The sequence below is a fragment of the Sus scrofa genome, chromosome 5, assembly GCF_054392235.1.
Source record: "Sus scrofa isolate SSC_HxYL_T2T_F1_AM1 chromosome 5, Sscrofa_HxYL_maternal_Yorkshire_Landrace_v2.0, whole genome shotgun sequence".
NCBI classification, from domain to species: domain Eukaryota; kingdom Metazoa; phylum Chordata; class Mammalia; order Artiodactyla; family Suidae; genus Sus; species Sus scrofa.
In genome coordinates this window covers 86691342-86719229 of record NC_139387.1, presented here as the reverse complement: position 1 = coordinate 86719229, position 27888 = coordinate 86691342, and the positions used below count along the sequence as shown (strand labels likewise).

Here is a 27888-nt window from a genome sequence, read left to right as displayed (position 1 = left end):
ATTTCATATTATATAAATACATAATACTTGGAGTTCCTTGGTGGCGCAGTGGGTTAAGGATCTGGCATTGTCACTGCTGAGGTGCAGGTTTGATCTCTGACCCTAGAACTTGTGCAGGCTGTGGGTGCGGCCAAAAAAAAAATAGCAATCCAAGCAATAAATACATACACATAATAGTATTTGTATGGGGATAAATACATAATAAGTGCTTTTCTAGATCTTTTCCTATACATTAACTTTCTATTACTGTTAACTACTACTTTCTCTTTTCCTTCTCTCCCTCTTCTTATCTCTCATTCTCATTATTGAAATGTTTTTTTTTTCATATCTTTACTGTTTGCATGATGTGGCACCTGATTTCAAAACTAAAAATTTAATTTATGTATAGAATCATGTGATAAATGACCATGAGTACACAGCCATTTTGGATATTTATATTTTCTTTTTTGAGATATGTATTGTGAAAGTAAAGGTCATGAGGATTCAAGTTTTATTTAATTTTTTGCATATTCATCTGAAAATCTGTGAGCACATGTACGTGTGTGTGTTGTTTAATATTTAGGCAGAATAAAATTATTGTCATGCACCACACCAGATATAGGAATGCTTTAACTCTGTGCCATAGTAATGTAATTTGTCTCATATTAAGGAATTTTTTTTTTGGTCTTTTTAGGGCCATACCTGCAGCATATGGAGGTTCCCAGGCTACGGGTCTAATTGGAGCTGTAGCTGCTGGCCTACGCCACCGCCACAGCAACACCAGATCCAAACCACGTCTGTGACCTACACCACAGCTCCTGGCAACGCCAGATCCTTAACCCACTGAGTAAGGCCAGGGATTGAACCTGCGTCCTCATGGATGCTAGTCAGTTTCTTTCCCACTGAGCCACAACAGGAACTCCTAAGGGATCTTTTTATTGTTACTTTTCAAGAATAAATTGCCTTCCATTGTATATTGTAGAACTATTAAACAATTTATTGCTTATCTTGTGCTTAATGATTTCTCTCCTCTTAACATTTCCAATTTCAGGTACCAGCCATCACTCTAACCGCTAATATTATTTGGTTTCCTGATAATTTCTTGATCCAGAAAATACCAGCAGCTGCCAAAATGTTAGACAAAAAAAGTCTTCAAGCCATTAAAGCATACAGAGATACTTTCCTACAGCAGAAAGCTCAATCTCTTACCAAGTAGGTTTTTAAAATACTCATGGTGAAAATATTTAGATGTTTTATATTTTCAAATCTTATTCTGGTTTTAAATATAAAGCATTTGAATTATAAGATCAAACATAATTACTCATTACCAGCAAACTGATTGGGCAGTCTCTAAGAGATTTATATTCTTGAAGTGTTTTTTTTGTTTTAAATATTTTAGATTTAAACTCAAAGATGTAGGCAAATATACACATACACATATTTTTTTAGAATAAATACTTATTTTTAGTTTCTCTTACTATATAAAATTTCAGATATGCCCAAAATAGAGAAAATAGTATGAGCCCCCGTGTTCTCATCTAGCCTAAACAGTTGAATTTATTGTACATTTTCACTTGAGTATACTGCTAAAATCACATGTTGTCCTTGGTGATGATTTTCAGCGAAGCAACATAGGACTCTGCCGCTGGCCCAGTGTTGGACACAGATTATATCTGTAATGTGGTGAAAGGGTAATAGGGATACTTATCCATTTCTGTTCATCTTGACTATTGAAGGGAAGTTGGGTGACTCCTGTACAGTGGGGAAAGGAGGAGTATGTCTGGAATAGAGGAGATCCCCTAAAGCATCTCTTAGTACTCCCAAGGCCTATGATTAAAGTCAGTGGAAAATGACAGTTCAGTTCAGGCAGGATTGCTCATGGTAGGGATTTCAGGGCTTTCCGGTACATTCTAAAAATTGAGGAGGGTTGAAGACCCAAGTTTGGACTTAGATTAAAGAGGTGAATTTAGTAAGATGGATAGAAATCAGGTTTAATAGTAATTTTAAAAAGATGGGGATATTGTAGTTATCAGAGACTTAATATTCTTTAACAGTGTGATATAGTTGCTAAAAAATGTCAGTATAAATGTAGACTACATTAATAACTAGTAGTTACAATACCTAGCCTAGGAGAGTTGGTAGTTGCATTGAATTCTTACTGGTCAGATTATAATTAGTGTCCAATAGTGCCACATTTTAAGAGGGCTGCAAACTGCAGCATCTCTAGATGAAGCTTACCAGTTAGATTTGAGAACCGTGACCTTTGAACACTCATTGAAAAGTCTCTGTGTAGTTTGGCCTTTAAAAGAGAAATTTGAAGAATGGTGTGTTAGATTTCTTTAAATATTTGAAGGGCATTCGTGCTGAAGAGGGAACAGACTCCAGAATGTTTGAACTAGAACCAAAAGATGAAGGTGACAGAAATTATTAATTACCAATATTATCAAGTTTGTAACTATGTAGCAGGCATCATGCTAAAGGCTTTAAATATGTTGTCTTAGTAAACCCTATTCTCATGTGGAAGATAATAAAGTCACAACTAATATTTCTCCTAGGCTTTCTAGAAACCAATAACTATTCCAGGAACTTCATATGTATCATCTTTTTTTAGTCATTAGGAGATCTCGAGGTATATACTGTTGGTATGTCCAATTTATAGATGAGAAAATTGAAATAAGAGATTAAACTTGCTCAAATCAAAACAACTAATATTTGGCAGAGCTGGGCAGTCTAGCTCTGGAGCACAAGCTCTTAACACTTCTCTATAGTACTGTTTTTATCCCCTTTTCAGATAAAGAAAATGAGGCTTGGAGAAATGAACTTTTCCAGGTCACACAGCTAGGTACGTGTCAGAGAGGGCATGCAAACCTGTGCCCATCCTACTCCAGTCTTTGCATCAGAGTTGTGTAGGCCACCCTGAGAGAGAAGGTGCCCTTTCATGAGAGCTGCATAGGCAGAATAGAGATCACCATCAGTCCAAGGTGCTGTAGGAAGTGAGTCTTACTAAGTAGAAGATTGAATAAGCTGACTTTCAAAGACCTCCCCCCCTTTCGCCAGTATGGCAACATTTTAATGTTTCTGACTTTTGATTTTAAAAAATATACAGTCACTATAGAGCTCCTCTGACCTAAGGGGAGTAGTGTCTTTTTTCATTCTCCTTGTAATTCTACCAAAGAAACCTAAAATTCGTAACACTAAAGTGAAACTCAGGAGAGAAGAGAAGGTACAGTCAGCATGAGCTTTGTTTGGCAGTTTAGCACAAGTTGAGGGAGTGACTCAGAGCTGGCCCAGTCAGGCTCCAGGGTTCATTATGTAGGAAGAGGAAGTGGTGGGGGATAGTTTTCCTGTCCCCACACTATGCATTAGACCTCAACTGCCCTAGCCATCGCCTTGACCAGAGTCAAGACTTGTGGGTTGCTGCATTTTGCTTTTCATTCACAGCCATTTTGATGCTGGGAATACTGCCCTTAGAGGGTAGAGGTATGAATCTTTGTTGGCAACTGAAGGGTTGAGCGCTTTATATTGGTACAGAAGATGTGGGTTTATTTGGGGGGGGTTTCTCCTTTTACTTTGAAATGAAGCTGACAATGTGACAGGACCCTTTTTTGACTCCCTTTGTCAACTTGGTTTTTTAAAACTTGAAGCAATTTCATTTTTAAATATTTACAAGAGACAAAGATTATCTGGTGTCTGGGTGTGGGAATGACAGGCACAGTGACAGATGAACCTCTTCTTTATCCTGCATTGTCTGATCTAAAACTGAGTGATTCTTGACTGCCTTTCCCTGAGGCTCTTAATTTTTTGAAAGCTTGATACTATTTCAGCTGAAAAAATGGCGAGACTATTCAAAAACAACTTTGAGGGGAGCTGTTTAAGAAATTGAAAAGTAACCTTGGAGTTGCTGTTGTGGCTCAGTGGGATAAGAACCTGACATAGTGTTCATGAGGATGTGAGTTTGATCCTTGGCCTTGCTCAGTGGTTATGGTTCCATTGTTGCCACAGGCTGCAGTCTGGCTTACAGACGCAGGTTGGGTCCTGTGTTGCTGTGGCTGTTGTGTAGGTGGCAGCTGCAGCTCCGACCCCCTAGCTGGGGATTTCCATATCCCCACAGGTGCGACCATAAAAAGAAAAAAAAAGGTCATCACAAACAACATTGTCCTTCTTCGTAATTTGACTGACTTCATCGCCGTCAGTTTGATTGCTATTCCAATCTGGCCTTCTTCCTTCTGTCCTTGCTCAGAATGTTTTGTTCCCCACAATGTTTTGTGCATTGTATCCCCGCTTGAGTTCTGATCATAGCCTCTTCCTTAAAGTAAAGGCATTGCCTTACGATTCTCCTCTATCTCTGTGTTCCAGACTTTTAAATCAAGCCATCCACAAGTCAGTACATTTTTAGGGTCGTTCGAGGCAAAATTAAAAGTATAAATATTGGTATCTTTTGTCTAATGGAATCCTGGCTCAGCAGAGATCGTTTTTCTCAGATCCGATGCTGAGGTTTCACCTCCTTAAAACACATTGAATTAATTAAGTAAAATTAAACTTAGTTTATTTTTAAAATAAAAGAAATACAGTTTAAACAGCCTGTGGACTAAAAGTTCTTCATCTTGAGTGATTTAAAATGCATTTTAGAGTGATTTAGTGTTTATAATCAGCTGCATAGTAGAATTACATTATCGATTTAGTCTTTCCAGCATGGAAAAGCTTTCTAGATTTGGGCTTAAATCCTGGCTCAGCTGAGTTCTAGCTATATGATCTTGGGCACATCACTTAGCTTCTCTGTCAGTTTCCCCTTCTGTGAAATGGAGATCATAATACTTACCCAATAAGGCTAATGTAAGGATTAAGTGAGTTAATTTGTGTAAAGTGCTTGTAACAGTGGCTGGGCATATGGTAAGCATTCAATAAATGTTAGGTTTTATATTGATTCTAAGCAATTCCACTCTTCAATTCCTGTTCAAGCTGTTACCCCTTTCTTTTGCATTATCACAGGAGCTCCCTAAATGGTTTTCCTGCTTTTACCATTATCCCCTTTATAGTTTGTTTCCAACGTATCAGCCGAAGTGATAGTGATCCTCTTCAGAGTTAGGAGTAGATCACTGCCCAGATCTTCTAGTGGCTTTCCATTGAAGTCCTTACTCCCTGCCAGGCCTTACACTTAACCTCTGTCCACTCCCCACTTTCCCTGTTCTCCCAATCCTCCCACCCCTGTAACTCTCTAGTCTCCTTTTTTGTTTTCATCCCTGCTCTCTGCTCCAGTCATACAGGCTTCTTTGTTGACTTGAACATGCCAGACACTCTTGCTGTTTTGGGAGGATTGTATTTGTTACTTACTTTCCTAAAATTCTCATCTATTACATCTTTGCATGGATTACTTACTTCTTCATATCTTGGCTCAAAATCACCTTTTCAATAAGCCTGCTTTGATCACTGCGTTTAAAATTGTACCTGCTACCTGAGTCACTCTCTTTTTTCCCTGATGTATTTTTTCCATAGCACATATCTGACATCTTACAGATTTCAACTGTTGATTTATTATACAACTCTCCTTTCTGGAATGTAAGCTGCAGGGGGCAAAGATTTTTGTCTCTTTTGTTTACTGCTCATTTTTGGTTTTGATAGTAAGAAACAATGCCTGGCCTGTGTAGATATTCAGTAAATATTTGTTGCATAAGTACATTGTGTATGTACATATGATCATGTGTATTTTGAAAACCAGAAAGACGTAATGGCTGCTGCAAGGAAATATTTATCCCAACCAGTATGAAGACATGGAAGTGAATTTTCTTTCCAATGCTGAGTAACTCCAATATTTTCCTTTGTTAGAGATGTACAGTCTTACTACGTCTTTGTGAGCTCATGGATGATGAAAATGGAATCTATTTTATCTAAAGAGCAGAGAATGGATAAATTTGCTGAAGACCTCACCAATAGATGTAATGTTTTTATACAGGTAGTTGCATCTTCTTACTCAGAGTATTTGGGGGGTCATATCTTTGTTAATCCTGTGTACAGAAGGTACGTTTTGAAAAAAATGTAAAGGATAGGATATATTTTTCTTTTTAAAACTGATATTGATTTGGTTATGTGTGTTTGGATCTGTGTGACTTATTTAGATTTTCTAATATATATATATATATATATATTTATTTATTTATTTAAATGTTTACACACCCTTCAAAGCATAACTTTTTTTTTTTTTTGCTGTATCCCATAATTTTTGATGTGTTGTATTTTTCCTGTCCTTTGCTTCAAAATTTAAAAACTTTAATTGTGATTTCTACTTTGCTCGGTGGGTTATTTTGAAAGGTAATTCTTAATTTCTAAATGCATGAGGATTTCCTGGTTATCTTTTTATTATTGATTTCTAGTGGTACTAAAATACAGTATTTTGAAATTTGTTCAAGTTCACATTATGTCCCAGCCTATGAACCACTTAGGCAAATATTTTATGCACACTTAAAAAGAATATAATTTGCTTTTGTTGGTTCTAGTTTTCTGTATATGCCAAGTAGGGTCAGGTTTGTTAATGATTTTGTCTGCATATTCTGTCAGTTACTGAGAAAGTTGGGTTAGAATCTCCCATTATTACTGTGTTTTCCTCTGTACTTTGTAGCTTTGTCAGCTTTTGTTGTATATATTTTGAGACTGAATAAGTGCCTAACATTTAGGATTGTTCTTAGTGATGAGTCAAACCTTTTGTCATTATAACATGTCACTTTTTATTTCTACTAATGCTTTTTGGCATAGGTCTCTTTCTTATGTGACAGTAACATAGCTGTACCAGTTTTTTTTTTTTTTTAATTAGGGTCTACATGGTACATCTATTTTGATTCTTTTACTTGCAGCCTGTCTCACTCCTTTATTTAATGTGTTTCTTCTGTAAGCAGCATATATTTCTCCTCAATCTGATAATCTTTATTTTTTATTAAATGTTTTCTGTTTATGTTCATACTGATATTCATGTTTAAAATTAGTAACTGACTAGTTGCTTTCTATTTGTCTCATTTATTCTGTGCCCCTATTCTCTTCCTTTCTTCCTCTCTTTACAAATTATATTTTTATTTTTGCCTTCTATTAGTTTGTTAGTGCAACATTTTACTATTTTTTAGTGGTTATTGTAGAAATTTTAAGATTCATTATTTAACATTCAACTCCAGCATAAATTAGTAGTTTTACCACTTTCAGATCCTTTCAGACAGTATAAGGATCTTAAACCACTTAAATTCTGTTTTTCCCCCCTCACCTGTGTTGCTGTTGTGTTTTTTGATTCTGTAAACCTCACAAGGCATTATTGCTGTTGTTTTTAATAGTTAATACTGTCATTTAGATTTACCCATATATTTACCCATTCTCTTGCTTTTTATCCTTCCTGTGTCTCTTCTATTTTTCTGCTTGTGAAGTACCTGTTAGTATTTCATTTAAAAGGTCTTTCTGTTGATGAATTATCACAATTATTTTTTCTCCCTAGCTTTTAAAGATACCAGTTTATTGTCTTCTGGTTTCCTCTGTTTTTGCTGAGAAAGCAGCTGTTGGTTTTGTTGCTTTTTAACGTACGGTTTTGTTTAATGGCTTATAAGATTTACTTTTTGGTTTTCAGCAATGTTACTTTGCACAGAGGTGCAATTTTCTTTGTGTTTATGCTATTTGGGATTTGTAGAGCTTCTGTAATTTGTAGAAATTCTTAGCCATTGACTCTTTAAATATATTTCTGTTCTTTTCTCTTTTTTTCTAATTATCTCCTGTTAAACCCATCTACCAAGTTCTTTTTTCCTCTGAGTTCTTAATTTTAATTATTTTACTTTTCAGTTTGTTTCTTTTTTATGTTCCAGTTCTTTTCTGAAATAATTTTGTGTTTTATTTCCTTCAATATATTCAACATAATTGTTTTAAAGTCCATGTCTAATAATTTCATTATCTGGGTTTTTCTTTTTTTTGTTGTTTTTGTTTATTTGCTGGTAATTTTTTTTTGTAACACACATTCTATATGAAACACTATAGATATAATTTGAGGGTCTGGATATTGTTTTTCTTCTTCCAGAGAGAATTTAGTTTTTGCTTCTAATACACAGCTATTCTAGGACAACTAGCAACTCCCAGATCACCTCCACCCAGTCGTGGATTGAGATGATTTGAAGTGGGATGTTTTTTCAGGTTCACTTTTACTTTTAAGGGGGTAGTTTTTAAGAATCCCAATTCAGAGCCTAGGTGATTTACTAAGATCCCCTCCCCTCCTTGATGGGGCATGAACTCGTATTTTTATCCTCCTTCCCTTACCATGAGCTGTTGGAAAATATGTTTGGCTCCTGTCTTTATTAAGCCTCTTTTGGAATGGGCACATGCCTCCATGAGAGCCTCAAATGCCAGGCTCACTTCTCTGGGTTTCTATTTTCTCTTTTATTTCCTTAATTTCTTGATAGCTCTTCGATGCCTTCTAAGAGGTTTAAAAGATGTTTTGCCGAGATTTTCTAGTTGTTTTCTTTGGGATGGTTGGTCCAAATGATTTATTATGTCATTGACAGAAACAGATCCCAGACCTCTCCCCTCCCAGCTTAGATATTTAAAATACATCCTTCATTGTATATCCTTCACAAATTAATGACCATCTGGGAATGGTGTGATACTGGCCCATGAGTCTGTGCTCCCTCCCCTGCTCTGCCAGAAAAAAGAAACTCCCTTTTTCTGCCTGCCTTAGAGTTACGCATTTGCTCTTCCTTGTCTCTGCTTTTTAACTTTTCCCAGTGCTGCACTAGGGCAGAGTCTGGTGTAATAGTCCTGTAGCTGACAAGGTAAGACTTGTGGCTCTTTCCTGCATGTATGCCCCAAGCTTTTGGCCTTATTGTCACCTTTCTTAGAATACTGCCCTCTGTCTCATTTCTTCATTCTCTTAATTTTATCACATCTCTTCACCACATAGCTATTATTGATTCACATGAACCCCCCACCCCCACCCTCATTGAGTATCATTCCTTTAGTGAGCCACTGTTGCTGATGGTAGGGCAGTAGAAAACAGTTGAGAATCACTGGCATATAGCTTCTGCACCAGCTCCTTGGATATATTCACTGTAATATAGTTTAGGTTCATCTCTAATCTGTACATGTATCTTTTTTTGGCCCTTCTTTATAAACAAAGAATCTCCATTATTATATTTCTGTATATCCTTTTTGGATCTTATATATATATGAAAATATATTTGAGAGGTAATATCCTTTTCTTCTTTTATTCTGTACTGTTTCCCTGGGTTTATTTCACTAAATTTTTTAAAAAACCCTATAAGACCTGTGTGCTTCCTTCATAAATACAGGGGTAGGAGAGAATCTGTTGTTTGGGACTGAAAGGAGTGAACCAACATAAGCAGGGGACATAATAGCAGATGGATAAGTAGGGATTGGCCTGGGTGGAGAGGAAGAGGGGTGTTGGCTTGGAGCTGAGAAATGCCATTAGACATCTGTACTGGCCAGAGAGCAGCTTTATCTCCTTCTCCTTTTCAGTTCCTGCTGCCTTAGGCTCCTTAGCTCTGGTCTTAAGCTGTAGTAGATAGGTGTCTTTAGCTTCCTGCCTGACAGGTAGGATGAGGCTGAATATATATCTTCCTGACATCCAAATCATTTCTCTGAAAGTTTTGGTTTTTTAGTGGAAAGATTTTTTAACTGTGATTTTTTGCTATAATATCAACAGTACTAAACTTCTGGCATGTGATAGGTTATATAACTTTTAAAGGCTGCTTTGAAACTTCACCACTGTGTATAACATTGTGTAAGAAACATTGTGTAAGAAAGAATATTTCAAAATCTTGAGGTGATTTTTTTTTTTTTTTGTCTTTTTGCCTTTTCTAGGGCCGCTCCCGCGGCATGTGGAGGTTCCCAGGCTAGGGGTCTAATCAGAGCTGTAGCCGCCGGCCTACACCAGAGCCACAGCAGCAAGGGATCTGAGCCGCGTCTGCTCACGGCCACGCCGGATCCTTAACCCACTGAGCAAGGTCAGGGATTAAACCCGCAGCTTCATGGTTCCTAGTCGGATTCGTTAACCACTGAACCACGACGGGAACTCCAAGAGGTGATTTTAAAATGAACTTTAAAAACCCTAGTTATTGGGAAATTGAAAAGTAAATTATTACTACTTACGGAATGAATTCTAGAACTTGAAATCTTTTCTTGTGATTATAACCAGTGTTTTATTTTATTTTTATAGGGCTTTTTATATGCATATAGTATTAGTACCATTATTAAAACTACAATGAATCTCTACATGTCCATGCAAAAGCCAATGACCAAAACCTCAGTTAAGGCATTATGCAGGCTTGTTGAACTTCTCAAGGTAGGTTTTAGATTATTTTACTTTGTCATTATAATTGGGAAATGATCTGAGATTGAATTAGGATTTTTTTGGTAAGATTTGACTTCTTGATTGTGAGAATAAAAAAATACGTAAAACGCACTTAACTCTAAGTTGGATAAAGGAACTATTGAAAGAAATTTTCGAGTCATTTTCTATGAATTGCCAATCTATTTAAACTGTATTGAAAGTTAACATGTAGTAAAAGAGAAAAGAAGGCAGATGAAAAGATTAGCCTAAATAAATATTAGTAGTTTTACTCATGAGAGGTTTAAGGATGTTGCAGGAGTTTAAAAAAATGCACGTGATATTTATTATTTTATAGATTTCAGATGCATGAGGCCAGTCAACACAAGGCTGTTTATTTTGTAATTTAGAGAAAGTGTTGTAATCTTGTGATTTGAATACTTCGGGAAGTGTGATAAAATGTTTTTTAGCATATTCTACATAAATTTTAAAAAATCCCTCATAGGCAGGAGAGTCCCCTTTTAACCTTTTGAAAAAACTAAAATGAAAATTTGCTGGTAAATTTCTGCTAATATTGGTTTCAGATGTGCTTAGGAAATAAAATAGTTTTGGAGATTGTGTCTTTGGATTTTTAGCCTTTTGTAAAGATATGATATTATCAGTTATATTTTTAATGAAATATGTATTTTATATCTAATAAGCATAATTTTAAAAATAATAAACACTTAAGAACCTTTTATCATACCATTTAAGAAATAGGATGTTACCAGTATTTTCAAAGCCCATTGTCCCCTGTGTTGTCCCTCCCTGACTGCATGTTATCCTGCACCCTCAGAGGACCCACTGTCGTGAATTTCATATCTATCACTCCCTTGTTTCTTTGTTTGCTACATATGAATTTATTTCATTATAAATGTTTTTGAGGTTTATACTGATAGAGTGATACTTCGTATTTTCTTTGACTTTGGTTTTTTTAATTCAAAATTTTTTGCTTGAACTTGCTCTGTTGGGATGAGTAGCTTGTACTTCATTAATTTTCATTACTGTGTAGCTTTCCTGGGGAGGGACTTGGGTTGTTTTCCATTGCTGTTATAAACGATGTTGCCATTCTTGATTTGGTTCTTGGTGTAATTGTGCAAGAGTTTTTCTGAGGAGTTGTACCTGTGAATGGATTGCTGAGTTCTTTGTTTATGTACATACTCAGCTTTTCAAGATGATGCCAGATTGTTTTCCAAAGTAGTTACATATCTCCCACAATATATTAGACTTCCCATTGTTCCCTAACTGGCGCAAATTGGTATATCAGACTTGTGTGTGTGTGTGTAGTTGACAAGTGAATATACAAAGTACAAATATATACGCACATGCACAAGTTAATGTGTATAAATGATTTTATATTTGGAGTTCTCTTGTGATGCAGCGGGTTAAGTATCCAGTGTTGTCACTGTAATCGCTTGAGTGGCTACTGTGGTGCAGGTTTGATCCCTGGCCCAGGAACTTCCACATGCTGCAGGCATGACCAAAAAAATTTTTATATTTAATATTAATTTCAATTATTAACTGTTTCTTCTTTTGTGAAAAATATGTTCATGTCTTTTGCTCAGTTATCAAATTATTTGCCTTTTTAAAAAAGTGTTTAATTTATTTGGCATCTTTATATATTCTGAGCACTAATCCCTTATATGTGGCAGATATTTTCTCATACATTGACTTGCTTTTCTGTTTTCTTTATATTGGCTTTTAATAAACAGAAATTCTTTGGAGTTCCCGTCGTGGCGCAGGGGTTAACTAATCCGACTAGGAACCATGAGGTTGCGGGTTCGGTCCCTGTGCTTGCTCAGTGGGTTAACGATCCGGTGTTGCCGTGAGCTGTGGTGTAAATTGCAGATGCGGCTCGGATCCAGCGTTGCTGTGGCTCTGGCGTAGGACAGAGGCTACAGCTCCGATTAGACCCCTAGCCTGGGAACCTCCATATGCCGCAGGAGCGGCCCAAGAAATAGCAAAAAGACCAAAAAAAAAAAAAAAAAAAAAACAGAAATTCTTAATTCTTCCTTTTCCTTTTTATAGCCACACCTGTGGCACATGGAAGTTCCTAGGCCAAGGCTTGAATCAGAGCCTCAGCTGGGGCCTTTACCACAGCTACAGCAAAACCGGATCCAAGCTGTATCTGTATCCTATGCCGCAGTTTGTGGCAAGGCTAGATTCTTAACCCACTGAGCAAGGCCAGGGATTGAACCCAAATCCTCAACAGAGACATTGTCGGGTCCTTAACATGCTGAGCCACAATTTCTGAACTCCCAGAAATTGTTAATTTTAATTGTACCAATCTTAACCTTTATGGTACTGCTTTTTTGCATCTCATTTACAAATTTCTTACCTAGGCCAAGATCATAAAGTATTCTGTAATTTTGGCTAAAAGTTTTTAAGTCGATTTTCACAAAATCACTTCTGATTATTTTTAGGCAATAGAGCATATGTTCTACAGGAGAAGTATGGTTGTGGCTGATTCAGTCTCACATATAACACAGCACCTTCAACATCAGGCTCTTAATTCTATTTCTGTGGCCAAGGTATGAAAGTTATTATGTATTCAGCATAATTATCTTTCTTGGTTTCCCTTCTGTTGTCTTTTATGTATTTTCTAGTTCAGCCTGTTTACTCCATTCCTTCAAACGTAATATTCTTGGTCATAATCTCCATGTTTTCCATGGTTTTTCTTAGATTGATTGTGGTTATCATTACTCTGAATTTGCAACATTAACACACTTCTTTTTAAAAATGACATTGTGCATTTTTTAAAAATGATGCATCTTTTTCTAAGAAAGATTTCCGTATTAAATTTATGTGATAATTTTGAAGTATGCATAGTAATTTGCTGTCCCTGACAGTGCTAAGTGATAATGTTATACAAGTAAAGCATCTAACATTATCATAAGAAGCTGAACAAAGTATTTGTCTAAGCATTATTTTTTTTTCTTTTTTCTTTCTTTTTTTTTTTTTTTTTTGTCTTTTCTAGGGCCGTACCCAAGGCATATGGAGGGTTCCAGGAGGAGTCAAATCAGAGCCTCAGCTGCTGGCCTACACCACAGCTCACAGCAACGCCAGATCCTTAACCCACTGAGTGAGGCCAGGGATTGAACCTGCACCATCATGGTTCCTAGTCAGATTCGTTAACCACTGAGCCATGACAGGAACTCCTGTCTAAGCACTCTTAAATTGAATCATGAGAAAGTAATTGAGTAATTTTTCTTCTGAATCTTTTGTTACTGCCTCAGATAAAAAGCTGATATTTCCTGTTTTCTCTTCTCTTTAAGAAAAGAGTAATTTCTGACAAAAAATATAGTGAACAGCGTCTTGATGTGCTTTCTGCTCTAGTTTTGGCTGAAAACACTCTAAATGGACCAAGCACAAAGCAGCGACGACTTATTGTTTCTTTGGCACTAAGTGTTGGCACACAGATGGTAAGTGTATTGCTATTACTTATGGAAAATAAAGATGAGATTTGAGAAATCACACTTCCCTTGTCACTGATTTAAGAAACTTGTCCTTGAACTACCACTCTCTGCCTTTTTTTTCCCTGATAGAAAACATTTAAAGACGAAGAACTCTTTCCACTTCAGGTGGTCTTAAAAAAGCTGGATCTTATCAGTGAACTTAGAGAAAGGTAAGTAAGGATATGAAATGATACTCAGGATAGGGCTAAGGGAAACATTAGGTTTTGTTTGTTTGTTTTAAGCCTAGTAAGAGAAGAAATAAAACCTAGATAGACCATTAGTTCCTCCTTAAAACATTTTTAACATGACGAAAATGAGACTCTGACGAGGGATTATGTTTCTTTAGCTTTGTTGCTGCAAAAAGGATGTGGCTTTTGGAAGAACTCTCATGAGAAATTGTGATATAGCCCTTAGAGCATCTGGCAGACCCTGGTTACATTTTGTGCTTGTTGTGATGAGTATCTCTCATGGGCTTTTAAAATTGCTGCTGTATAGCAGGGCTTTATATATTTTTGAGAGACTTGGAGCCATCTCATGTAGTCTTCTGTAATGTAATTTGGAACATGAATTCAAATTACGTTGTTGGTAGTCAGTCATAAGATAAATTAGTTTTTGGATGGCCTATTTTTGTAGCTCCTGTGGCTTTATTTTCTTTTTATTGAATAAGCAGTATAGTTTTTGAAGGGAAAGTGGGTCGTCTCAATTTCAGTTCTCAGCTGAATTAAAGTTATAGCACAGTTTTTATTTAATGCTCATATTTATAACATAATGCTTTTTGTTGTCCTAAGAAGCTCAAGTTTTTGTAGCTAGTAGCTTTTAATTTTCCATCTTTAGAAGAGATACTGAGCCTTCTTCACTATAATTTACTTAATGATCATTTTCTTGCCCCATAGTTGTAAAAGAGTCACTTGACAAAGATTATAGACAGGTTGAGTATGACTCATTTTTGTTGTTTTGGCCACAGTTTTTTTTTGAAAGGTGGTCCGCTTTTCAATTTTGAGACAGGTAAAATGATGTCTGTGATGCAGGTATTATAAGTCTAGTCATATCAAATAATACTGAAAATAAATTTATTTTAAGCTCTTAAAGTTACATTGTTTTTAAAGTATGCTTTAAAACTAAAGCTTATGTGCAGAATTCTGAGGATGTTAGATATTAGAGTGTTTTGTTACTGTTCAGTTTGAAAAATATTTTGTGGCTTTTCTGTACTAATTTGGGGTTAAGTGATGTAGGCAGTATAAAAATGAGTAAGACAAAGCACTTACCCTTATGGTATATAATGTTATTCCTTTCATTATTTTTTTGTGTTACTTCAATTTTGAAACCATGAATTACTGCTTTACGTTGTAGAGTCCAAACACAATGTGACTGTTGTTTTTTATACTGGCATCGAGCTGTCTTCCCAATTTATTTAGATGATGTATATGAAAATGCTGTTGATGCAGCCAGATTACATGTAAGTAAAGAATAAACCCATTATTTTTTTAGTCACTGTACAAACCATTTTAATTTGTTTTGAAATAGATCACGTAATAAACCATTTTAAAACTGCCGAGATGCTGTTTTACAGGACTGCATATTCAGTAAAATTTATGTAAATAGAACAAACTAGTGGTTACAGTGGGAGGCGGGGAGAGCAATATAGGGGCGAGGAGTCGGGGGTAGTACCAACTAGTGAGTGTAAGGTAGGTTCACGTATGTGTTGTATAACATGAAGAATATAGCCAATATTTTGTAATAACTGTAAATGGAAAGTATCCTTTAAAATTAAAAATAAAAAATTTAACTTAAAAAACTATATATAAAATTCAAGGGGAAATTAAAAACTCAAAGTTTAGTCTGTAGATAAATTTTATATTAATACTAATGAATTAATTTAATATGTAACTCTTCTCATATTCCTAATCATTCTTATTTCACTTGATTTTAGTTTATGTCAAAATAATCTCACTTTTATTTGTTAGCAAGGTACATGTTATCCAGATCTTTCCATTTCTTTATGTAAATGAGTGTTTTTGAATGCTAAAGATAGGAAAAGGATAAGTGAATGTGGGTTTTTGGTATATTTATAGTATATGCTTTAGAGAATAAAATTCAGCTCTTGTTTAGGAAAGTAAGACAATCACGTGTTAAAAAAACCAGCCTTCAGATTAAGCTTTTGTCTCTTCAGATAGGTGTTTAACTTTTGGAACATAATTTAGAGATTTAGTTTTTCTAAATTCATGTACATTCTGATTTTATTCTTAGTACATGTTCAGTGCTTTACGTGACTGTGTACCAGCTATGATGAATGCAAGGCATTTAGAGTCTTATGAAATACTTCTGGATTGCTATGACAAGGAAATTATGGAAATTTTAAATGAGGTAACATATTTGAGATTGTAAAGCTTATTTAAAACATGTATGTGAAATGCAGTGTTTTAAAAACTTTTTGGATTAAAGCAGGCTTTCACAAGTTAAAAATTATAAATCACTGTCTAGAACAAAGGAGATATCACTGTTGTGCTAAATTGGTCTTTAATACCTAATTTTATTTTTTTCTTTATTTTATTTTATTTTGGCCACAGTATGGCATATGGAGTTCCCAGGCCAGGGATCAGATCTGAACTGCAGTTGTGGCCAGTTCTGGATCCTTCACCCACTGTGCTGGGCCAAAGATTGAACCCAGCACACCAGAGACACTGCCAATCCTGTTGGACCATAGAGGGAATGCCAATATCTAATTTTAATATGGAAATCCAGATAGGAATTTGGAAAACCTTTTTTTTTTTTTTTTTTTTTTACTTTAGCAAATTGTATAATTGAATTTAAAGTTTATTAGAAGAATGGAAATGCAAAATTGGTTTGAATATTGTCTGCAGTTAATGGGAATACAGTTAAGACAACTCTCAGTGTTTTATTGAATTTCATTTGGAGAGCTACAGAGTAAAATCTTTTGTATTTAAAAGGATAAACACAATTACTGTGTAGCAAATAATTTGAATGGAATAAAGAACACTTCTCCTTGTTTAAATGAAGTATGTATTTTAAATACTGGTATCTTTAAAATTAAATTTCCAGGTAGCAATATTTTATATGGAGGGAGGAATTAAAAATGAGTAAACTTCATCACATAAACATTCACTTTTGATAAAATTATGAAAATTATAATTTCTTGTATTAAATATTCATAAATTTTTCTTGTATTAAATATTCTGATACATGTCTGGCCAGTGTTTAGAATTCCATGGTAGACCAGAAAAGATGATTAATTTCATTACCTTTAGCCCAGTGAATTATATGATTTTCAGTGACTATTACAAGGAAGCTTTTTTAAAATTTCCTCTCTTGCACATTCTCAGGACCTTTTCTTCTTTGTTGCTGGTTTCTATAAATTTTATGTTTTATTCTGTATATTCATGTTTCTTGTAATGAAGCTGTCAGACATTAGCTTTTGATTTCCTTTTCAAGAGTGTCGAATATTACTGGGAAAAAAAAACTTATGTAGCTGCTCCCTGGTCAAGAAAATCATTGATTTAAAATGGACAGCAAAGTAATTTCACTCTCCAAATAAAAATATTTTATCAGACAGCATTTAGACTCTTAAACCAGTTTGACAAACTTTTTTTTCTATCATTGCACTGATTATAAAACTGTAATGGTTAGAACATAGACACCTAGAGGAACAATACGATTGGAATATTGTTTTGAAAAATTAAGATATCAATTCTTTTGTTACTAGCATTTGCTGGACAAGTTGTGCAAAGAAATAGAGAAGGACCTGCGACTTTCTGTGCATACGCATTTAAAGTTGGATGACAGAAACCCTTTCAAAGTTGGCATGAAAGACCTGGCTCTTTTTTTCTCTCTGAATCCAATTCGGTTTTTCAACCGTTTCATTGACATTCGAGGTGAGTGTTCTGCTTTCCTTAGTGTCATAGTCTATATCTATTCGCTCCGTCTGTTAAAGAACAAATAGCAAAAATGAAACTTTTTGAGAGTGTCTTTTTTTTGGAGTTAGTTCATTTACTCTTGAATTTCTTCATTTTTATTTTCCTAGCTCTTTATTTTAAAGGAAGAAATTTAATGCTCGAAGACAAGTTTCTTTTTTAGTTTTGTTCCTCTTCCTTCTCTACTATTTTATGAATCAAAAATTTTTGATTTTTTTTTTTTTTTTTTTTTTTTTTGTAGCTTATGTAACTCACTACCTAGACAAGACTTTTTACAATCTAACAACCGTAGCTCTTCATGACTGGGCCACTTATAGTGAAATGAGAAATTTAGCTACTCAGCGTTATGGATTGGTTATGACAGAGGCACATCTTCCTAGTCAGACTTTGGAACAGGTACAGTGTAAAGTGTTTTTGGTAAAGTCTGATTGTAGCATAATAGTATTTATTTAAGAGAATTTTTTTAACCTTTTTTTGTATGTGTTTATATTTCAAGAAAATATTTGCTATCTAAAATCTCATACTTGGCAATAAAAAATTAGTGCCAGTTTGCTTTAAGAAGAAATTTACCACAGACTTGCAAATGTTTATACTTTGCCTTTTGTTGAACATTTGATATATACATAGATTTGTATATAGTATTTCAGAAACATACTGGGTTAGTGAGGTGACTTCTGCAGAATTGTAGAAAGTTTAGTCAAAGTCATAGTTAAGGATTTAAAACCTAGATTATAATATATAAATTTTAATATCATAGAAAAATGGGTAAGTTTATATAATTATAAATCTATTTGTTTTTAAAATGAGGAGTGCAAAGAAATAGTTAGCTTTGCTAATTCAGTAAACTAATTTACAATATGGCAGTATCTCATGAGTCAAAGGTTTATGTTTTCAGTTAATTTGCATGTAATTCTTTCTAAGATAATCCAGATAATATTTACCAAAAAATGTATATTCAGTTCCAAAGTTTGGGGATTGTAATTTTTCCTTAATCTTAGTGCATATATAGCGGCCATTTCCAGGATTAGTTTATGTATCTTTTCATTCATTTATTTATAAATTTAATATTTACTGAAAATATGCTAGGCACTGAACTATATGGGGATACATGAGATAAAGAGAAACAGTATCAGCTCATGTACCATGGCCTAGTGAGAGAAAAGAGTGAGTAAATAAATTTTTAGATTAAAACCTGAGAAAATCTATAATGAAAACTTAATCAGAGGAGTATTGTGGTATTACTTTGAGTCCCAATTAGAAAAGCTGTGGAGCAATTTATGATACCATTAGGTATTAGAGTAATAACTGAAGAATGAAGGATCCTTATTAGGTAACTTTGACATTAAAGGTGCTCTACTATAATTAAAAGAAGCATAAGGATTGGGAATTAGACTTTCTAAAATTCCTGGGTTCTGCCTCTTCCTAGCTGTTTGACCTTGGCAACTCCCTTAGCTTCATTTCCTTCAGCTGTGGAATTTAGAAGACTAATATCTCATTTTTGAATTACATATAAAGAACCTTGCACAATGCCTAAAAAATAGTATGTATATATCACCACATGTTCTAGCTACCTTTTAGAATCTGGTCTTTAGTTTTCTTTGTAAAAGGTATATAAAAGATCCTTGGAAAGACTTATATTCTCAAGAGTGGTGGGAAAATAATTGTGAGTCATAGATCCTTGGAATTTTAAGTTTAGCTCTTACTGTCTATACAGAAGGCCTGAGATAGCAAGTATTCAGATTTCCCCAAGCAGATAGTCTTGAATTGAACATGTCAGAAGGCTCTTTTCACCTTTGGTTGTACTTTTTGTATAGTTGTTCTTTAAAATCATTTTAAAATGTTGGAAAACTTAGTAAAAGCAGTAAGTCACTATATTCATATGTCTAACTGATTATTTTAAACTAATAATAATAAAACTTCTGTGTGGATTGTTTTGTAGGGCCTGGATGTCTTGGAAATTATGAGAAACATTCATATATTTGTGTCTCGATATCTCTATAATCTCAATAATCAAGTGAGTGAATTTTAGAACAAAATTTTTTTACTTTTACTTTTTAAATTTGGGGGTGGATATATAGTAGGAAGGCTGAGGGGCAAAGAATTGAGTCTGAATAGTGAAAATTAAAACAAACAATAATTGTTTAGATCATCTTATTTACTCCTTTGCTTTTGACTATATTATCTTCTTGAATGACTTTCCAGTTAGTTTATCTTTAATGAAATAGATTCTAAAATTTTTGAGCTAACTGACCAGTGTTTGCTGTGGACTGTGTTTGTTTTATTACAGATTTTTATTGAACGAACAAGCAACAACAAACATTTGAACACTATTAACATTCGGCATATTGCTAACTCAATTCGAACACATGGCACAGGAATCATGAATACAACAGTAGGAACCTTTTGGGACAGGGGATTGGGGGGGGGTAATATACCACTGTTTAATTTGGTAGTTTGAAAAATAGTTTTTTCATGCAGTATTCCTGTAAACGTACATTATTGCCTGTTTAGGTTATACCTGAATTTCCATTTTTCTGGTTGGTATAATTAAAATGTCTGGCACTGAAATTGTGTTAGATGTAATGGAAACTGTGATTTCAAAGGCACTTTAGATTGTCTTACCATCTCAGGATCATCATTATAAATAACATTGGAGTTTGAGAACATCATCATAAATATATATCTATGTGGATTATCTGATAGTCTAAGTTGCTTTGGAAGGCAAATCAACAGCTATTTTCCATTAAATTTTTTTTTCTTTTTGTGTCATAAAAGTATTTAAGAGGAGCTTTTATAAAGTTGTGTGGTAATTTCCATCGTGGTGCAGCGGAAACAAATCCTATTAGGAACCATGAGGTTGCAGGTTCGATCCCTGGCCTCGCCCAGTGGGTTAAGGATCTGGCGTTGCTGTGAGCTGTGGTGTAGGTGAGGCTCTGATCTGGCATGGCTCTGGTGTAGGCCAGCAGCTGTAGCTCTGATTAGACCCCTAGCCTGCGAACCTCCATGTGCCATGGGTGCAGCCCTAAAAAGAAAAAAAATGTGGGCAGTAGAAACCTCATTCATTTAAATATTTCAGGTCAAACATGAATTAGACTTCATAAATAATTTTATTCAGTAATATTGATTTTTATATTAACTTTTTCCATTCAAATTTTAATTTTATAGGTTAATTTCACCTACCAGTTTTTGAAAAAGAAGTTCTATATATTTAGCCAATTTATGTATGATGAACATATCAAATCCAGATTGATTAAAGATATTCGTTTTTTCCGGGAAATCAAGGACCAAAATGATCATAAGGTATTTCATATATTCTTTTTAAGGTCATTTAAGTCAACTGTTGAATATATAAGCATACCTCTTATTCCTGTGCTTTGCTTTATTGTACTTCACAGATACTGCATTTTTTACAAATCAAAGGTTTATGGCAAATCTGTATTGTAAGATGATGGCTAGCATTTATTAGCAATAAAGTATTTTTATATTAAGGCATGCAGTTTTTTACATAAAAAATGCTATTGCACACTTAATAGACTATAGTGTAGTGTAAATACAACTTTTCTATGTGCTGGGAAACCAAAAAATTCACATGACTCACTTTATTGTGATACTCGCTTTATTAACCAAACCTACACTATCTCCAAGGCTACACTATCTCCAAGGCTTGCCTGTATACTAGATGTTTATGCTAAAATTCATTATGAGTCACTGAACTGGAGCTTTTGTTTTCTTTATTGTTTGTCACATAATGTCTCCTTGATTTGGCCTTCAATTTTCCATATTTTTCCTTGCAATTTCTTACTCTTTACATTGTCTATAAGTGAAAGTGTAAGGAAAAATGAAATGATCAATGTAAGCAAATGTTGCTTTTCCTTATTTTAAAATAATACTAGGAGTTCCCATCGTGGCTCAGCAGAAACAAATCTGACTAGCATCCATGAGGATGCAGGTTTGATCCCTGGCCTCACTCAGTGGGTTAAGGATCCAGCATTGCCATGAGGTGTGATGTAGGTCTCAGACTTGGCTCGGATCTGACCTTGCTGTGGCTGTGGTGTAGGCCAGCGGCTACAGCTCTGATTGGACCTCTAGCCTGGGAACTTCCACATGCTGCGGGTGTGGCCCTAAAAAAAAAAAAGGAAAAAAAGCAGAATAATACAAAAGCAAAATATGCTCATTTTGAAACATTTGAACAACACAAAGTGCATAAAGTAAATATCTTCCCTCATTTCTCTTACCTTCCATTTTCTAGAGGCAGTTGACATTAACAGTGTCACGTGACATTTTCCAGATGTCCATGTGATAAACATATATTTGTGGAGTTCCTGTCTTGGCTCAGTGGTTAACGAATCCAACTAGGAACCATGAGGTTGCGGGTTCGATCCCTGACCTTGCTCAGTGGGTTAGGGATCCGGCGTTGCCATGAGCTGTGGCGTGGGTTACAGACGCGGCTGGGATCCTGCATTGCTGTGGCTGTGGCGTAGGCCTGCTGCTACAGCTCCCTTTAGGCCCCTAGCCTGGGAACCTCCATATGCCATGGGAGCAGCCCCAGAAAAGGCAAAAAGACAAAAAAAAAAAAACCCCACATATTTGTACATTACAAATACTGCTTTTTTCTCAACAAAAATGGACTAATACAGTACATACTGTTTTGTATTGTGCTTATCACGTATCAGTAGTTACATACCTGCCTTATTTTTTTTTTTTGAGTCAATAGTAGAGATGTATGCTGTAACTCTGTTAACCTGTTGATGGATATGTAGGTTTTTCTGATTTTTCTGTGTTAAAAACAGTGCTGCACGTAATGCCCTTGCACATTTATGTCTGTATTTAGAGACTATTTTTTGAAAGAGATTTCTTGAAGAGGGAAAGGGCAAAGAATATGAGTATTTAAAAATCTGAAGGTATTGTCAGGTACTCCAAAAATACTGCACCAGTTGACATTTCCATTTATAATGTATAAGAATGCCATTTTCCCACAGCAAAATGAATTGTAAATGGTCATAATACGGAGGCATATAGCCGTGTGGATAGAGAACCAATAGGCTTAGATGGATCTTAATGTTTGATTTGCCATATCATATCCTGAGCTATTTTAATTACTCTTAAGCATCACCTAGTTCCAAATCTCTTATATACCAGTTGTTCTTTTCAGTGTCAGAGTAGCAAAATACTACTTTTAGTGGAATAATTACTAAAATTATAGATTACAGTTACCAGTAGAAATTTTAGCTTAGCCAATATGTGTTATTTGGGAAGGAGTGTGTTTATATAAGTCCCTAATACTTTTCAGACCACAGAAACTTGGTCACATTATCTCTGAACAAATGTTTCTAGGAAGAATTGGTTTCTTTTTTCTAATAGAGTAATTGGGTATTGGGAGATTTATAATTGTGGAAAACCTAAATTTGGTGGCATTAATTATTATTCCACTTAGCTAATGTCAAAAAATCTTAATTTGTATTGATCTTGAATATTGGTAGTTTTTGCGCTATATATACATTTTTTGCCATTAGACTTTAGTGTTTTTTTTTTTTTTTTCTTTTTTTAAGCAAAATGTAAACACAAAATTAGAAAGAAAAGTGGTGTTAGCATGGTTGATTTGGTGGGCATTTTATGTTTTAGGAGTCTTTGGTAATTAATGGTAGTCTCCAAATTCTGTCTTTAGTATCCTTTTGAAAGAGCAGAAAAATTCAATCGCGGTATCAGAAAACTTGGAATAACCCCAGAGGGACAAAGCTACCTTGATCAGTTCAGGCAACTCATCAGCCAGATTGGTAAGTTATTGTAAAAGTGTTGAGAAATAAAGTAAAAACCTCCAAGCTTCTGTTTCATATATTAAGGCTCTCAGATGAATAAACTTAACATGTGAGCACTTGAGTTCAACTTTATGCCACTGATTTCCTTTCTTATCGAAAGTTTTTCAAGTATGATTAGACTGTTGGTACAGAAATAATTGATAGATTATGGATTAATTTAAATTACAAAATAATTAAATATTTATTGTGGATAAATAAAACCTCTTCAATTAAATTAAAAACACAATGACTAACTCACCTCAAAGGCCACACTCAGTAGTCAGCTGATAATTGTTTATTGGGTACCTACTCTGTTCAAGGCACTGTTTTAGACTTTTTAAAAGGGTTCCCTCAAGTTAAGCTTAATTGCGAAGATGTAAAAGGTTTATGTGAAAAGTTAACTAATAATTTTTCTATGGTACACTGTTTTATATTTATATGTAATTTCCTAAGCTGTCCTTCTGCCTTACAAGTAGAACTTTTCTTCTGAAATGTGTAACATTATATTCAGAAGCAAGAACTGCATTTAAAAATAATCCTAGGAGTTCCCATCGTGGCGCAGTGGTTAACGAATCTGACTAGGAACCATGAGGTTGCGGGTTTGGTCCCTGCCCTTGCTCAGTGGGTTAAGGATCCGGCGTTGCCGTGAGCTGTGGTGTAGGTCGCAGACACAGCTCGGATCCTGCGTTGCTGTGGCTCTGGCCTAGGCCGGTGGCTACAGCTCCGATTAAACCCTAGCCTGGGAACCTCCTTATGCTGTGGGTGTGGCCCTAGAAAAGGGGAAAAGACCAAAAAAAAAAAATCCTAGGTTAAAAAAAAACTTTATAGTTACTTGAGCTTTTCACATACCTTATCTCTGTTAATGTCCTCACAATAACCCTTGAGATAGGCATGTAATCACCTTTTTAAATGTGAAAAAAAAGATAAACTAAAGAGAAATAAGTAAGTGGTGTTGCTGGCATTTAAATGAGCGTTTTTTTTGGTACCACATCCAAAGGTATTTTACATTCTTCACAGTTACAGACACCAAGCAGTTAGTAAGTCCTTATTGTCTATACAATTTGATAAAGTTGTGCCTCCTGAGATTCATTTATTCATTTCTTAAACATATATAAACAATCCATTGCATCAGATACTTTTCTAGATGCTGAGAATACAGATAGTCTTTGTTTCTCAAGGGGCTTTAAATTTACTAGTGTGAAAGGTATTATAAGCATTTAGGGAGTAAAGATAATGAGCAGTAGCTTAAGTTTTATCAATTAAGTGATATTAAACCTTTCTATTATTATTAAACCTTTCTATTAGAACAAGAACTAAGAGAAGCCTACCTTTGTAAATTTTAAACAATGTAATCAAGAGGTATTATCAGGAGTTCCCATCGTGGCGCAGTGGTTAACGAATCTGACTAGGAACCATGAGGTTGTGGGTTTGGTCCCTGCCCTTGCTCAGTGGGTTAAGGATCCGGCGTTGCGGTGAGCTGTGGTGTAGGTCGCAGACTCGGCTCGGATCTCGCGTTGCTGTGGCTCTGGCGTAGGCTGGTGGCTACAGCTCCAATTCAACCCCTAGCCTGGGAACCTCCATATGCCGCGGGAGTGGCCCAAAGAACTAGCAAAAAGACAAAAAAAAAAAAAAAAAAAAAAAAAAGAGGTATTATCAAATAAATGTTATTTTATTCATAGTGATATTTGATGTTAGATTGTAAACTCCTGGGGCGATAGTTTTTAACCCGTTTTGAGAATCTCCTGAAAACTCTGGATTGATTTTTTCCTAGAGCAGTGCACATATGCACATGCAGTTTTGCATATGATGTACTGGAATTCAAATGCTCAAAGTTGAGTTCCTGTTGCGGCGCAGTGGAAATGAACCCGACAAGGAACCATGAGGTTGCGGGTTCGATTCCTGGCCTCGCTCAGAGGGTTAAGGATCCGGCGTTGCCATGAGCTGTGGTGTAGGTCGCAGACGCAGCTTGAATCTGGGTGGCTGTGGTGTAGGCTGGCAGCTGTAGCTCCAGTTAGACGCCCTAGCCTGGGAACCTCTATATGCCTCAGGTGCGGCCCTAAAAAGACAAAAGACCGAGAAAAAAAAAATGTTCAAAGTTAGAGTGTATGGCCCTTGAATAAAGAGCTGTTTTTCTAGAGCAGTGTTGTTTAAAACTTCATTTAATTCATGTACCAATATCAGAGTTTTCCCCCCATGTGAATACTGCCTGTGTAGTATTTATTTCACATTTTTATTATGTTTTTTAAAAGTATAATTTTATACTATGAAATACTTAATAAAACAGCTTAGTATGCTAATCATTTTCCCCCTGATACACATCAAAGTACACTTTTCCCCAGTGTACAAAAAATAATAGCACCGGCAGGTATTCCACAGGTATTCCACAGTTGCCACTGGCAGGTATTCCACAGTTGGCAAATATTATCCTTTTTACTATGTTCCAGCATTTTATTCTTTATTCTCTCCTTAGGAAATATAAATTCTTTACTTCTGCCTATAAAAAAGTATAATCTGCTTTTGAGTCTGTTAAATCTCTTGAGAAAAGGAGTAGTAAGTACTCTCAGAGCTGGGAGAAAAATGAGAAGTCCTTTTGTCTGATAACCTGCCTGCTGAAAATAATCACCACCACCACTAACATTTATTGTGCATTCATTATGTGCCAAGGCTACTACGAGTGAGTGCTTTTTGTGTTCTAGCTCATGTAAAACTCACAACTATGAAGTAAATACTATTTCCATTCATTCATTCTGTAGATATTTATTGAGGACAACACAGTGTTTCAGTGTTCCTAGGTGCTGGTGTGATATGTATCTCTCTCTCTCTCTATCTATATATAGATAGATAGATAGATAGATAGATATAGATATATATATCTATACCAATAAAAGTCTTTGCCCCTTTAGAGCTTAATTGAACAGATGAGACTAAGACACAGAGTTTATAAATTGACATAGGTTTTATAGCTTAAAAAGTGCAGAGTCCTGATTTGAACCCAAGAAGTCTGACCTCAGAGGTCATTCTTAACTGCTACTCTGTATTTGCTTCTCCCTGGCACATTTTGGTCAACCAGCTACCAGTTTGATGGTTTGGAGGAAAACAGTCAAAATAGATACTTTCTTTTTCTAAGATGCATATTAAAGACACATTTTAACATTATCTCTCATATTGGGATAGGCCTTAAAATAGATTCAGCGATACCAACTTGAGGATTTTTAAAGATGTCAGATGAGATAATGTAAATGTAATGTAAATATAATTACTGTGATGAGAGTTTTTAAAGATATCAGATGAGATAATTTATGTAAAGTATATATTCCTATAACATGGTTGTGAAATGTTAACTGCTTCTTACTTGTTTGCCTGTTCTTTCTCTCTAGTAATTTCATTGAATCATTTGAGTGGGAAATGTTGGCTCTAGGGATGGAGCGGAGAAGAAAACAAAAGCTGTATTTTGGATCTTGCATTCTAGTGGGAAGAGATCGATCAAAAAGATATATGATGTCTATAATAGGTGCTGAGTAAGGTGATGAAGTGGGGCTGGGCAGTGCTCTTTAGGGGTTTGATGGAAAACTCTAAGGTGGTGACATTTGAGCAGGAACCTAAAAAGAAGTAAGCCACATGTATGCATATCTAGGGACAATATATACCTGACAGAGATGAGCAGTAAATGCAAAAGCCCTGGGTCTCCTTAGCATTTTGGGGAAATAGGGTCTGGAAGTTAGTGAAGACCTGAATGGCAGGGCATGATACCAGAACAGCAGCAAAGGGAAAGATCATGCAAGGCTGTCTTGACCATGTTAGGAATTTGGGGTTCTTTCTGAGATGTAAAGCGATTGTAGAATTTTCAGAAAAGGAATGAAATGCTCCAGCATAGTTTTAGAAGAACTACCAGCCATTATGTAAAGGAAACATTGCGGGGCGGCAGGATGCTGAAGGTGGAAGTAGAGAAATTGGGAGGCCATCGCATACTGCAGTAGTCTAGGCAAGAGATGTTGGTAGTTTGGAATAGGAAGAAAGCTGTGAGGGTAGGGAAAAGTGATTACATTCTGGCTACATCTTGAAGGTAGAGCCAACATAATTTTTGCCCATTGCTTAGATATAAGGCATGAGAAAGGAAGGTGACTTTGATGCCTAAAGATAGAATTGTTAGTTTCTGAAATAGTATCATTGAAGGAGAAGATCTTGTGTTTGAATTGAACTTATTAAATTACAGATTCTTCTTAAACATGTAGGTGTAGATATTGGATAAAAAAAAACCTAGAGGATAGTCCAGTTTGGAGATGTTAGTTTGGGAAGCATCAAATGAGGATTTCTTTTTTGTTTTTTTCCTTTTTACAGCCGCACCTGCAGCATATGGAGGTTCCTGGGCCAGCTGTAGAATCAGAGCTGTA

General features: G+C 35.4%; 1 protein-coding gene across 7 annotated transcripts in view; it reads left to right on the top strand.

The window, feature by feature from the left end:
• WASHC4 (WASH complex subunit 4) overlaps positions 1-27888 on the top strand; it is a 57171-nt gene that overhangs the window by 16190 nt on the left and 13093 nt on the right. For 6 of the 7 annotated variants that reach the window (XM_084957321.1, XM_084957323.1, XM_084957320.1 and 3 more), the window contains 14 exons: positions 1031-1191; positions 5803-5929; positions 10169-10294; positions 12742-12849; positions 13594-13740; positions 13864-13943; positions 15124-15229; positions 16021-16137; positions 17495-17663; positions 17944-18098; positions 19642-19716; positions 19990-20094; positions 20868-21002; positions 23368-23476. In XM_084957321.1, coding sequence (XP_084813447.1) covers positions 1031-1191; positions 5803-5929; positions 10169-10294; positions 12742-12849; positions 13594-13740; positions 13864-13943; positions 15124-15229; positions 16021-16137; positions 17495-17663; positions 17944-18098; positions 19642-19716; positions 19990-20094; positions 20868-21002; positions 23368-23476 — 1720 coding nt within the window. Of the gene's footprint in view, positions 1-1030; positions 1192-5802; positions 5930-9865; positions 10034-10168; positions 10295-12741; positions 12850-13593; positions 13741-13863; positions 13944-15123; positions 15230-16020; positions 16138-17494; positions 17664-17943; positions 18099-19641; positions 19717-19989; positions 20095-20867; positions 21003-23367; positions 23477-27888 lie in introns of those variants that run through there. The other variant, XM_084957326.1, reaches the window with a different exon arrangement.